Here is a 14501-nt window from a genome sequence, read left to right as displayed (position 1 = left end):
TATCTTCCTTGTTTGTATGTGTGAAGCTACAAGAACTACTGGGATTGTTAATTAAAAAAATATTTTTATTAATACTAGAGAGAGAGAGAACGTGCCTGAGTGAGCTGAGAGGGGGAAGGGGCAGCTGGCCCGGATTTGAGCCAGGAGGCCTAGTGCAGCTCTATCTCAGAGCCCTGAGATCCGACCTGACCCAAAATCGAGAGTTATCTCTTTACTAATTTTGTTCATTACAATTTATAATGTTTTGACTCTTCGGTTGACTCTGGTCTGGTCAGAGACATATGTAAGGGAACTCAAGGATGACAACTATGGAATGGTGTCCCCCTGTCCTTCTAGTTGGTGTTTTCTAATTGAAGAACCTCCCAATGGTCTAATAGGCAGGAACTAAGGGCTGGTGGGCACTGTTTTCCAACAAGGGAGGAACCTTAGTTTGACCTATCAGCTTCCCCGACATATTTCCATCCAATCCAGGGACCTGAGGACGGTCTCTGCAGGACCCTGTGGGAGAAGCTGTGGATTAAGTAGTCTGAAGCTCTTCTAAATAAGACCCAGTGAATAAGAAAGGGACCTGGATTCTTTTTTTTTTTTTTTTTCCTTCTTAGAGATTTTATTTATTTATTTAAGAGAGAGAGCAACGAGAGGAGGGAGGGTCAGAGGGAGCATCAATGAGAGGAGCAGGGAGCCCCATGCAGGACTTAATCCCAGGACTCAAGAACTCGACCTGAGCGGAAGACAGATGCTTAACCGACTGAGACACCCAGGGTGCCTAGGGCCTAGATTCTTAACAGAGGAATGTTATCGAGTTTAATTTTAAATGTATTTCTTCGACGTGTTTATACTTTCTTTCTGAAGGTCAGGGGCCCAGGGACAGAAGGAAGATACGGAGATACGCAAGGGCACAGGCTCCTGTGTTTTCCTTCCTCCCTGAAACTCAAGAAACTGCAGTTTCCTCAGTTGTAAAATGGGAATAGTGCATAAGAGCAGACAGCTGTAGTACAGAGATAGGGGCTAGAAAGTGCTTAGCATAGTGCCCGGTACAGAGTATACTCTCCGCAAACGCTGGCGAATAAAATTGCATTCACCATTCATGGGCCTCAGTTCGCGGCCAGGTAGACTACGGACACTGTTCTTTCTGAAAAAGCAGGTGAGACCATGGGCCGCGAGAAAACTGCAACCCAAACCCAGCAGCGCGGGCTCGCACCGCCCCAGGCCCCGCCCTTCGAGGCCCCGCCCCCGGCACCCTCCAGGTCCCGCCCCTCGAAACCCCGCCCCTTCCGCCGCCGAGCCCGGAGCGTGCACGCACCGAGACGCCTTGCGGGAGCGAGCGCGTCCGGGAGCCCGCGGGCCGAGAAGCGCTGCGGGTTGGGAGACCCGCGCCTGCGACTCAGGTGAGGGCGGGCCCAGGACGGCGAAAGGGTTAAAAGCGTAGCCGGGGAGCTGAGGGAAGGAGCGGCTGGGTCTCCGAGGGTCGCTGCTCCTGGGGACCTGGGGCAGGGGAGGCGGGCGGGTTGGGAGCCGGGCTGCCGGGTGGGTGGGGGTTAGGGTTAGGCACGGTGTGGGGGAGGGGCCGTGGGCGCAGAGGTGCAGTTTAGAGGGGCGGTACCCGGCCTTGGGCAGGGCCGGGTTGGCTGGGGAGGGGTTTAGTTGCAGGGGCGGCGGATTTGGAGCCGGCGTTTGCTCCGGAAGCAGCCCAGGGTTTAGCTTTTTGCGTTGGGGAGGGTCCAAGAGCCAAGGCTAGCCCAGGTGCAGAGGAAGGGCCATCGGGAGACACCGTCCCGGTCCGGTACAGAGGTTCAGGACGCCGCAAGACTCAGAAATCCTTGGCTTCCGGGGTTTCAATCCTCTGGCAGCTCCCTGTTTTTTGTGTTTTGAGATCCTATTCAGAATAGTAGCAGGGCAAAGGTTGCCACTCAAATAGATTAAATTTAGCTACACATCCATCATAGTTGAAGAAACTTGTGAACAAGTTGTGAAACAGGGGTGATCCTCCTAAGAGTCAGAACACTGGCTTTGCAGTTACTGTCCTGTTCTATGTCAGTTCTGTGAAGAGTGTCTTGCTCTAAGCATCAGGTTGCTTCTGCCAATTTTTCTATTTTAAAGTTTTGTTAAACTCATGCGCCATGTGCTTTCTCACCTGCTTCAGTTACTTAGGCACCAGCAACGTTCAGGATGTTGACATTCCCCATGTACTGAAAGGTGATGGAGCACAATTGTTTGGAGACCATCTGGTTTGTCCAACACTAATCTTCCTGCAGTATCTCTACATACATCTGAAATCTCTCAAAGATAACCTGAGATAATTTGTGGGAAGATGCTTATTTTACTAGTGGTATTACAGCTCTGCTTTTTATCATTTAAGAGTTTTGGGATCAGAAGTCATTACATTACTGTTTCTGTGACTGCATTAAGTCATATAAACTGTCATCCATCTGGAGATTATTTATTGTAGGATTCCAAGATTGGAAATAACTGTACAGAGGACCTGGTACAACTCCCCTTTGTCTTACAGATAAGGAAATTGACACCTGGCAAGGTAAGAATTTTGCCTAAAGTCACCGAGATTAGGCTAGAAGTTTGGCATTTTGACTGTTAAGTCTGTTTTGTTTTGTGTTTTTCTTTCCATTTTATTGTGCTTCTCAGTCCATTTGGTAGGAATAGGAGATGGAATTGATTTAGCAATCTCATGTGGATTCCCCACTGAGCATGGAGCCTGATACAGAGCTCGATCTCACGACCCTGAGATTACAGCCTGAGCAAAACCAAGAAGAGTTGGACCCTTAATCGACTGTGCCCCCCAGACAACCCTCTGAAGATGTGTTGATTTATACATTTATAAAGAAGACCAGCAGTGTTCATTTATTATAAGAAGGAAAAAAATAGCATTATATTTACATGGTTACAAATACCAAATGGACCCTTAGTTGGCAGATTAGCTACTAAGTTTACTGGTGTGGTCAAATGCTTGGAGACTCCAAGTTGTTTTGTTTTTGTTTTTAAAGATTTTATTTATTTGTCTCTGAGACAGAGAGTGAGTGAGGGAGAGCACAAGCAGTGAGGGCAGGCAGAGGGAGAAGCAGGCTCCCTTCTGAGCAAGGAGCCTGCTGTGGGACTCATCCCAGGAGCCTGGGATCATGACCTGAGCTAAAGGCAGACGCTTAGACAGCCACCCAGGCGTCCCAAGACCCCAGAGCTTATGTGGATTGAAGTCATATTAACATGTTCCCCTTTCAAAATTGCAATTGACAGTTTATGTAGGAGGTGTAGTGTTAAGAATGTGTGACAGACCTGAGTTTCATTCATTCATAACTGTTGAGATTGGGCAAGTTATTTATCTACTTTGATCCTCAGTTTTAGTATCTGTAGAATAGATCTGATGACCTTGTGTTGCACAGTTGTAGGAATTAAATGAGATTCATGAAAGGCCAGGCACTTAATAGGCCCTCATTAAATAATTTATTGTCAGTGTCTGAGCTTTACTAGTCTATATGGTTGATTTTTTTCTTCATGAAGGCATAACAAAGAGTTACTAAAAAAAACAAAGCAATAATTGTTAAAGAAATTATTTTTTAATATTATTTTTTAATTATTATCTTTTAAAGATTTTATCTATTTATTTGAGAGAGGGAGAGAGAAAGGGAGCATGAGCAGGGGGAGGGACAGAGGGAGAGGGAGAAGTGAGCAGAGAGCCTGTTGCAGGGCTAGATCTCAGGACCCGGGGATCATGCCCTGAGCCGAAGGAAGATGCGTAACCAACCGAGCCACCCAGGCACTCCAAGAAATTATCTTATGGTAGAGAGATTATTGGCCTGAGAAGTTTTAAGTTATGAACTCTGATCTGTTTATCAGTTATCTGTTTAATCTCTAAGTCTCACTTTGCTCAAGTGTAAAATGAAGGTATAAGAAATTCTGCAGATTTGGGAGTTACTTTAGAAGCATTCTGAGCAGCAGGAGACCTGCTAGAAAAGGTTTGAAGATTGAGATGAGAATGCAGTGGTAGAAGAGAGAAGAGGTGTGTAGCTGTAGTTAAGGTAAGAGGATAAAATATTAAAAACTGGACTTGAGTTTGACTATTTTCTGGGCCAGAATATTTTTTGAAGGAGTGTTAGTATCACCCAGACCCCTGGGATTCTTACCTTTCTATCTGGAGGTATGACTTCATATATTTGTCTAGATTTTCTTTGGAACATAAACAATGGACTCCTTGGACCATATGCTGACGGATCCCTTGGAACTGGGTCCATGTGGAGATGGCCATGGCACTCGTATTATGGAAGACTGCCTCCTGGGGGGCACCAGGGTTAGTCTGCCCGAGGACCTTCTGGAGGACGTAAGTAGTAGCAACACCACCGTCTTCTTTCTGTTACCTTGCCCCTAACCACTATTCTAAACCTTTTCCACACACTGAAGGTTTTCAGTCTTTTGTGTACCCTTTGGTTTCATTTTCTACAATGCAGCCAGAGTGATATCTCTCACTTTTTTAATGTAAAGTCTTTAATAATGTGTTCAGAGAAGAAAGTTCAAGCTGTATACCGAAGCCCCCCCCCCTTTTTTTTTTATTTGTCAGAGAGAGAGAGCGCACGAACACAGAATGGCAGGCAGAGGTAGAGGGAGAAGCAGACTCCCTGCCAACCAAGGAGCCCGATGTGGGACTCGATCCCAGGATGCCGGGATCATGAACTGAGTCGAAGGCAGCTGCTTAACCAACTGAGCCACCCAGGCGTCCCCCGAAGCCCTATTTTTAACCAGATAATTCTGAGCAGTTAACAAGAAATTAGATATTTTGAGGACAGAATTATGGATGTACTTACATTGAATTTGTTACCCACCTTGTGGATCGTGAAACAAAATCCAGGCATACTGTATCTGTTCATCAAGCAAGTAACCTTTAGTCCGTTAGTAGTACATGTCCTGGATGGGATATCTGTGTGCTTTTGGCCCCTTTCACAGGCAGGCTATGTAATCGTCATCATCATTAAGGCGGCTCCCACTTATTAAGTGCTTATGTGTAAGGCATTGTGTATGCCAAAAAGTGTATTTATTTTTCTCCTTTCTTTTGCCATTATCACATATACAAACAGGTGTAGGGTGTCATATCAAGCATTCATTTGTACATCATTCAGTTTTAGGAGATAATTGCACTTAGTCCTCTGCGGTTCAGATTTTTTCGTTCCTAATATGTCAAATATTATAGATAAAATAATGCCACCATTTATTTTCTCTGCCACCTGAAGTAACAACTACTGAAGTGACATATATATCCTTCCCATCCATGTTTCTTTGCACACTCTTTCAGATAAATCTCTTTCTGTTATTCATTTAGTCAGCAAACGCTTACTTTATTACTTACCTACTTGGGCAGAACTGAGACACAGGAATAAAGTGGTGTGCAAAAGTAGACTTGCAGGGGGACAGTTTGGACACTGAGGTGCTCTTGGTACATGCATGCAAGAGATGCCTGGTAGGTGGTTCGAATTCTGGCTTTTCTCCTGCTTCAGCCCTTTGGTGGCTCTCCATTGTCCTTAGGATAAAGTCACAGGTACTTAACATGTTTTTAGGTCCCTTGCTCCTCTTCTGTCTGCTGCTCCCTCCCTCTGCGTCCTTGTGCTAGCTATGCATTGCCTCAACTCTTTTCATTATTCAAAAAAATGGACTGTATCATATAGAAGAAGAGTATATAAAATCCATATAAATAAAACACGGATAAAACAACCATGTAGCTACAAGAAGTAGAACGTTGCCAATACTATTCAGGCCCCCACAGGTATCTTTTATATTCATTCTTCTTCTTTTTTTATGGTTTTGCTCTGGATTTTTAAATTTTTGTTTATTTATCTTTAATTTCTATGCCCAGCGTGAAGCTTGAACTCATGATCCACATGCTCTACCAACTGAGCCAGCTGGGTGCCCCTGCTCTGTTAGATTTTTAACTCTCCTCCTTCAGCACTTTTTTTCCTTTTCCTTTTTTTTTTTATCCTTTAACTCTCTTAAATGTCACTTTTTCTGGTAGGTGTTCTCTTGACACCTTGGGTGTGGGACACGGGCTTCTCCTGTATGCTTCTGTGCACATCAGCTTTTCCTTAGGTACATTGTAATTGCTTGTCTCCCCCCTACCCCCACCGAAACAAGCCGCCTAGCTTAGTACTCAGCACATAGAAGGTATACAGTATATAACTGAGCTGAGATTGAACTCCGTCCTGCTGCTTGTCACTCTTGGCAGGTGACTCAACTGCTCTTCCTCTCCTCCCATGTTAACTTTTTCCTGCCCCTCATCTCAAGCTGAATTCAGGTAGAAACTGACATTGTTTTTCCTTTGGGTTATTATTTACTGTTGGGTATAAGATAGTGGTTTAAATGTTGTTGTTAATATCTAAGATTTGAGAATTGAGTAAAGATCGATGACTTTTTTTGTTGTTGTTAAGATTTTATTTATTTGTTAGAGAGTGCATACACACAAGCAGGGGGAGTGGCAGGCAGACGGAGAAGTAGGCTTCCCACTGAGCAGGGAGCCCAATGCAGGACTCGATCCCAGGACCCTGGAATCATGACCTGAGCCCAAGGCAGGTGCTTAACTAACTGAGCCACCCAGGCATCCCAGTAACATTTTGGTTTAAACCAACTTAAAAACTTGGGTATAGTGATGGTTGCACAACAGTGTAAATGTACCTAATATCACTGTACACTTAAAAATGGATAAAATGGTAAATTTTATGTATATTTTACCGCTCATGGATAAACTTAAAAGTTTTTGTTTCTCTCTTATTCACTTGTCTGCTTTTCCTCATTGTCCTAGCCTGAGATATTCTTTGATGTAGTCAGCCTCTCAACATGGCAAGAAGTATTGAGTGACTCTCAACGTGAACACCTCCAGCAGTTTCTGCCTCGCTTTCCTGAAGACAGTTTTGAGCAGCAAAATCAGCTCATCCTAGCCCTATTCAGTGGGGAGAACTTCCGCTTTGGGAACCCTCTGCACATTGCCCAGAAGCTTTTCCGAGGTATGTAGGTTGGCATTCTTTTTTTTTTTTTTTAAAGATTTTATTTATTTATTTGACAGAGATTACAAGTAGGCAGAGAGGCAGGCAGAGAGAGAGAGGGTGAAGCAGGCTCCTTGCTGAGCAGAGCGCTAGATGCGGGTCTCAATCCCAGGACCCTGGGATCATGACCTGAGCCAAAGGCAGAGGCTTTAACCCACTGAGCCACGCAGGTGCCCCGGCATTCTTTTTTTTGAGAGGAGTGAAAGAGAAGGAACACGTTCACTTATGTGAGTACTACTTTCTTCATTTATTGTATTTATTTTCATGTACTGATATTGACTCAGAGCCCAATTGTGTGTAACACTTTGCGTAGGCAATTCTTTTTTTAATAAAATTTTTAATTTACACAGGAAATATATCAATCATAAATGATTTGTTGTAAAATGAACTTAACTGTGTAACCACCACCTGGATCAAGAAATAAAACATTACTTGTGTCTTATAGGCACCCTTTTTGAGTAGTCTTTAAAAAAATTTCTAAACAGTGTATCATTTGCTTTTTCCTGCATACAGATGTGTGTATGTGTATTTGTGTGTCACACATACATACACTTTTTCTGCAGAAAATGTGATACTTTACTGTCAGGCACTTGAGCATGCATGTGTCTCTTAACAAGGATGTGCTGCCATGTAATCACAGTCCTGTTCTCACACCCAAGAAAATTTATACTGCACAAATACCATAGAATATCTCCTATTCAGAAGTTATCAGTGGTTTCCTAAATCTCCTTTATGGTGGCCTATTTAATTTTTTTCCTTTTAAGTTCATATCTATTCAAGTTTATGCATTGTGTTTGGATTTCATGTCTCTTGGCTTCCTGAACCTAAGGCCCTCTGGCTTTTTTGTCTTTCAAAAAACAATGATTTCTTTTTTTTTAAGTGTGACTGACATGCAATATATTTTTTTTAGGTGTACCTCTTGATTCTCTGTATATATATATATTTTTTTTAAGATTTTATTTATTTATTTGACAGATCACAAGTAGGCAGAGAGGCAGTCAGAGAGAGAGGAAGGGAAACAGGCTCCCCGCTGAGTGGAGAGCCTGATGGACTTGATCCCAGGACCCAGGGACCATGACCTGAGCCAAAGGCAGAGGCTTAACCCACTGAGCCACCCAGGTGCCCCAGTTCTCTATATTTTGAAGTGATCCCCATGATACATCTAGCTACCACCTGTCCTCATACAAGTTGTTACATATTATTAACTATTTTCGGTATGCTGTACATTGTATCCTTTTGTCATATTTATAACTGGATGTTTGTAGCTTAATCCCTTTCTCCTATTTTGCTTATACCAACCCCCCATCCCCCAAACACAATTGTTCTCTGTATCTGCTGAGTCTGTTCTTTTGGTTGTTCATTTGTTTTTCAGATTTTATATACAAATAAAACTCTGATACTTGTTTTTCTCTGACTTCGTTCAGTAAGCACAGTACCCTCTGGGTCCATCCATGTTGTCTCAAGTGACAAGATTTCATTCTTTTTTTAGGCTGAATAGTAGTCTATTATATCTATCTGTAAACTCTTTATCCATATAGTCATCCTCATCCATTCTTCTATGGATGAATGTGTTACATTGCTTCCATGGCTTGACTCGTGTAAATAATACCTCGGTGAACATAGGGATGTATGTACACTTTTTGAATTAGTGTTTTCAGTTTCTTCAGATAAATACCCAGAAGTGGAATTGCTGAATGGTAGTTCTGTTTTTAATTTTTTAAGGAACTTTATACCGTTTTCCATAGTGGCTGCTCATTTCCACCAACAGTGCACTGAGGGTTCCATTTTCCCCACATCCTTGTCACTTGTCATTTCTTGTCTTTTTGATAATAACCATTCTCACAGGTATAAGGTGATATTTGGCAGTTTTGATTTGCAGTTCCCTGGTGATGAGTGATGTTGAGCATCTTTTCATGTGCCTGTTGTCCATCTGTATGTCTTCTTTGGAGAAACGTTTGTTCACATCCTCTGCTTATTTTTAATTGGATTGTTTTTTTGATGTTGAATTGGAATTCTTTATATAATTTAAATATTAATTCCTTACTGGATATGTCATTTGCAGATATGTTCTCCCAGATAGGTTGCCTTTTTGTTTTGTTGATGGTTTTCTTTGCTTTCCTTTGTTTTCTAATTTGATGTAGATCCATTTGGTTTTGTTTGTTGGTTTTTATTTTGTTTTTGTTTTTTGCTTTTGTTGCCCTTGCTTGAAGAGAGAGATCCAAAAAAATTCTCTAAGACTGGTTCCCAAGAGTTTACTGCCTGTGTTTTTTTCTAGAAGCTTGGGATTTTCAGCCTTACATTTAAGTTTTTTTTTTAGGATTTTACTTATTTGAGAGAGCACAAGCAGTGGGGAGAGGTAGAGGGAGCGGGAAAGACAGACTCCCTGCTTAGTGGGGAGCCAAAGACTGAGCTGTAGCTTAGGACTTCAAGATCATGATCTGAACCAGAGGCAGATGCTTAACCGACTGAGCTTCCCAGGCCCCCCTTACATTTAAGTTTTTAATCCATTTTTAATTTATTTTTGTGTGTGGTGTAAGAAAGCAATCTAGTTTTATTCTTTTGCATGTAGCTGTCCAGCTTTGCCAGCACCATTTCTTCTTCAAAGAAGAAACTCTTTCCTCTTTTGTATATTCTGTCTCCTTTGCTGTAAATTAATTGATTATATAACCTAGTAGGTTTATTTCTGGACTCTATTCTGTTCCCCTCGATCTGTGTGTCTCTTTGTGCCAGTACCATCATGTTCTGATTACCGTAGCTTTATAGTGTAGTTTGAAATAAAGGAGCATGATCTCTCTAGCTTTGTCTTTCTTTCTCAAGATTGCCTTGGCTATTTGGGGCCTTTTGTGGTTCCATACAAAACACACTGATATTTTTGAAGAGTCCAGGACACTTGAATTCTAAAATGTCCTGCTTTCTGGGGAATTGTCTTGTTTCCTCATCACTGGATTTGGCTTAAACATTTTGTTACTTCTTTCCCACCATCATCTCAGGAGGCATATGAGGTCAGTTTTTCTAGTGTTGGTAATGATGCATTTGATTACTTGGTTAAGTGGTGTCTGCCAGACATACTCCTTGTAACAGTACCTTTTTTCCTTCATAATTCAGAGGAAAAAAATGTAAAATGGTACTTTTTTCCCAAAAGCCTTTGTTTTACTCAGTGGTTTAACACCCATTAATGATCCTTGCCCTGAGTCAGTTATTACATTGGGGATTGCAAAATGGTTTGGGGCCACTATTAAGCCACGGTTTCCTCTCCCTCCCAGGGAGAGCAGCAGAAGAGGCCTCTTCTCCCCTTTCTGGGGTGACTTTACTTTGGCAGGAGGCCCTAAAAGTACAGTGCATTTCCCTGAGTTTTGGAAAATTGGGCACAATCACTATAAAAGCCTGGACAGGGCAGGCTTATCATTGCAGAACTTTTATTATCTCTGCTGTTTTAAACTAGCTTTCCATTCTTTAGTGAGCTACTGGTTTACCAGCTGTGTAGCTGGCAAAGGTGTACTTCTCTGCAGCAGGGGCCTCAGGTAGGAGTAAACCATCTCTTCCGATAGAGCCTGCCTGCTTTTGGTGGGGTTGTGACAGGGACCTTGTGAAACGTATGCCTGGGCTGCTGTGCTGGCATGTTTCCCCCCACAGCAGTGTGCTGGTGTGGTGAGGACGCAAACAAGGAATGTCAAGACAGGAAATCCTGTGCGTTTCACTCTGAGCGCAGTCATATTTTGTTCTAGTGTTGCTGCCGACAGCTGCATGACTGTGCTTACTTGTATTTTTTCACCTTGCTTAGCTTTCCTGATTCTGTTTTAAGTGTTCACCTTTTCCTTAAGTTCCACATGCTTAGCAGACTCTTGCTTCCTGCTTCATAAAGGATCTTCTGTCATAAACTCCCTACTTCCTACTTCCAACCTATACTCCTGCTCCCTGTTTTCATTTCCATTCTGATGTTCTTGTCTTTGAGGAGGAAGGAGTTTTGTCCTTCTCTTTGCGATTAACCTCTGCTCTTGATCCTTTCATCTTTTACCTCCTCTGGGACCTTCATTTTCTTCTCTCCATTGTTTAACAAGCTGAATTGCCCCCTTCAGATCAGAGATGCACGTAGGAGAACACATCCAAATAAAAAGAGCCTCTGCTGATTCCCACATGGCAAAATATCTTAAATCTGACTGGCAAACTGCTCCTTCAAGAGTGAATACGTATTATATGGGCACCCACCATTTCCACATCCGAGCCTAAGATCCACTCAGAGCCACAACCATGTGCCTCAAAGATTACCACATAGGTCCAGACCCTGGAGCCACGAAGCCTGGTGCCCTATTCATCCGTCAGGGTATCTGGAGGTCTGTGTGCTCTCGCACACACAGTTTCTGACATTCTTTACTTGTCTCTGAGGAGAAAGGAGTTTTGTCTTCTGTTTGAGATTAACCTCTGCTTTTGATCCTTTCATCTTTTACCTCCTCTGGGACCTCTTTTCCTTCAGTTAACCATCCCTTCTGTACTGTGTATTCACTCTATCTCGCTGTTCGTTCCACTGGCTCTTCTTCAGCCTACAGATGTGTTCAGGAGTCTCACACTAAAAAAAAGTCCTTCACCATCTGTTCCCTCAGTTGTCCTCTATCATTTGCCTTTTTTTTTTTTTTTTAAAGATTTTATTTATTTATTTGACAGACAGAGATCACAAGTAGGCAGAGAGGCAGGCAGAGAGAGAGGAGGAAGCAGGCTCCCTGCCGAGCAGAGAGCCTAATGTGGGACTCGATCCCAGAACCTGAGATTATGACCTGAGCCGAAGGCAGTGGCTTAACCCACTGAGCCACCCAGGCGCTCCTATCATTTGCCTTTTTATCTCCAAGCTGGTTGAAAGACATCCATAGCTATTCCTTTCAGTCATTCTGCCCCTATTCCCTTGTGACTCTTCCATTTTTACCTCACAGACAGTGCTCTCACTAATGCCACCAGTGACCTTTTTTTTCCTTCAACTTTTTTACTTTTAGATTTCAAAGCTACAGAAAGGTCACAAGACTTTATAATGGACACCCATATACAGTTGACCTGTGAACACTGTGGGGCTGAGGGGCGCCTGCTTCCCACTCACTCACAGGTCCATGTGTAACTTTTGACTCCCCCAAAGCTTACCTCATAGCCTGGTATTGACTGGAAGTCTTACAACAGTCGATTAACATGTTATTTACATATTGTATTTATATGTGATACATACTGTATTTTACAACTTTTATTTACAACTTTTTTATTTTTTATTTTTATTTTATTAATTTTTTATTTTTATTTATTTTATTTACAACTATTTTATTTCTTTAAGCTAGAGAAAAGAAAATGCTAATAAGAAAATCATAAGGAAAATATATTTACAGTAAGTACCATAAAAAAATCCACATAGAACTTGACCCACATGCTTTCAAACTCATGATGTTCAAGGGTCAGCTCTGCTCTTCACCAGATCCACCATTATTAACATTAACATCTTGCCACATTGGCTCTCATCGTTACTGTAGATTATTACTGTCGTTTTTTTGCTGAACCATTTGAGAGTATTGCAGACATTGCAGCCCTACATTTTTCATCATTAATGTCTGAAGAATAAGAACATTTTCTTACATAACCACAAATGATCAGATTCAGAGATACTACAAGTACAGAATTTTTCTGTGTTTAAATTCTGTATGTACATGTAAAATGTAACATAGATGAGCTGTTACCTAGTTACATCACATCTCACCAGTGAGCATTTTCCCTGCTCCATGTCTCTTTAGTGAGCAAGTAATTTCTAAACCAGCAGATGCATTTTATTTTATTTTTTATTTTTTTAAAAAGATATATTTATTTGAGAGAGTGGGAGTGTAAGAGCACACGTATGGGGAGGGAAAGAGGGAGAGGGAGAATCTCAAGCAGATTTCCTGCTGAGTGTGCAGCTTGTTCCAGGGCTCACTCCCATGACCTTGAGATCATGATTAGAGCTAAAATCCAGAGGTAGACGCTTAACTGACTGAGCCACCCAGACACCCCCAGCAGATGCTTTTTAGTTCTCTACTTGCTCCGTGCACAGCATCACAGTCTTTTTTTTATTTTTTATTTTTTTAATTACTATTTTAGCAAGCTCTACACCCAACATGGGGCTTGAACTCATGACCCCAAGATGAAGAGTCTCATGTTCTACCAGCTGAGTCAGTCGGGTGCCCCTGGGGAGCCCAGCATCTGCTGTCATGGGCACTTTCTTCATCTTGAGACTTTCCTCCCTTTTGCATCAGTGACTCTTCCTTGGCCTGGATCTCCTCCTGGTTTCTGACACCCTACCTCACGCACCCCAGTTTCTCTGCTAACCCCTGTTCCGCTCACTGGTCCCGTCTGTGTTACTGCTGTTGAGGCACCGTTCTTACCTCTGTACTTGTCTGCTTTCATTCACTGTCTCTTCACTGCCGACTGCTGGGCTGCTTTAGCAGCCACCTCCACACAGCTGCTACAGCGAGCTCCTTAAAACCTCCCTTCTCAGAATATTTAGCAGTTGCCTTCACTTAAAATAAAATTCAGTGTCTGCAGGGCTCTATGTGACCTGGCCTTGCCCACTTATCCCAACTTCATCTGGTACTGCGCTCTCCTTTCCTCACTGTTAACTAGCCCGCCACCAGCCAATAGAAATGTTACATGAACCGGGGCACCTGGTGGCTCAGCTGGTTAAGTGACTCTTGATTTCAGCTCAGGGTTGTGAGATCGAGTCTGGCATTGACTCCCCACTCAGTGGGAAGGCTGCGTCACTCCCTTTTCCTCTGCTCTTCCCCCCGCCTTGCTCTCCTTCTCTCAAATAAATAAATCTTAAAAAAAAAAAAAGATGAAATATGTGTGTTCAAGTTAAAATTTTCCAGTAGCTGCGTTAAGAATCATAAAGGCAGTTAATTTTAATGAGACATTTTGATCTATTATAATTATTATTAATTTCTTTCCTTTTTTTTTTTTTAAAGATTTTATTTATTTATATGACAGGGAGAGACAAGCGAGAGAGGGAACATAAGCAGGGGGAGTGGAAGAGAGAGAAGCAGGCCTCCTGCTGAGCAGGGAGCCCGATATGGGGCTCGATCCCAGGACCTGGGATCATGACCTGAGCCAAAGGCAGATGCCCAACCACTGAGCCACCCAGGTCCTCCAGTATTTTCCTTAATACATACAGAATATTTTTTTCACAGAGGTATGGCATTTAATGGCTTTCAAAAAGTGGGGGAAACTAAATGCTGAAGGAACATAACTTCAAAGGAGTACAGAGGCAAAAAAGATACTCAGTTTTTATATATCAAACAGCATCAGTAGCATTCAACTCCTGGCTCGTTTCTTGAAGGTCACATCCTGTTTCCCAGAAGCAGGCAGCATAGCATGGTGGGTAAGACCTTGGACTGTGGAGCTGGATTACCTGGGTTCACACCTGCTTTCCCCTTTTATTAGGTGTGTGACCTTGGACAAGTTATTTAAATTTCC

General features: G+C 42.5%; 1 protein-coding gene across 5 annotated transcripts in view; it reads left to right on the top strand.

Moving 5' to 3' along the window:
* Positions 1-1281: 1281 nt before the first annotated feature.
* The window catches only part of NFRKB (nuclear factor related to kappaB binding protein), a 40182-nt gene continuing 26962 nt past the window's right edge, over positions 1282-14501 (top strand). For 2 of the 5 annotated variants that reach the window (XM_059184953.1, XM_059184964.1), the window contains exons 1-4: positions 1282-1388; positions 2450-2533; positions 4172-4327; positions 6791-6992. In XM_059184953.1, the coding sequence (XP_059040936.1) occupies positions 4193-4327; positions 6791-6992 (337 nt within the window). In that variant the 5' untranslated portion in view covers positions 1282-1388; positions 2450-2533; positions 4172-4192. Of the gene's footprint in view, positions 1389-1598; positions 2534-2640; positions 4328-6790; positions 6993-14501 lie in introns of those variants that run through there. The other 3 variants (XM_059184943.1, XM_059184936.1, XM_059184927.1) reach the window with 3 other exon arrangements.

The sequence above is a fragment of the Mustela lutreola genome, chromosome 1 (assembly GCF_030435805.1).
Source record: "Mustela lutreola isolate mMusLut2 chromosome 1, mMusLut2.pri, whole genome shotgun sequence".
Lineage (NCBI taxonomy): Eukaryota > Metazoa > Chordata > Mammalia > Carnivora > Mustelidae > Mustela > Mustela lutreola.
This window is presented reverse-complemented; position numbering and strand designations above follow the sequence as displayed.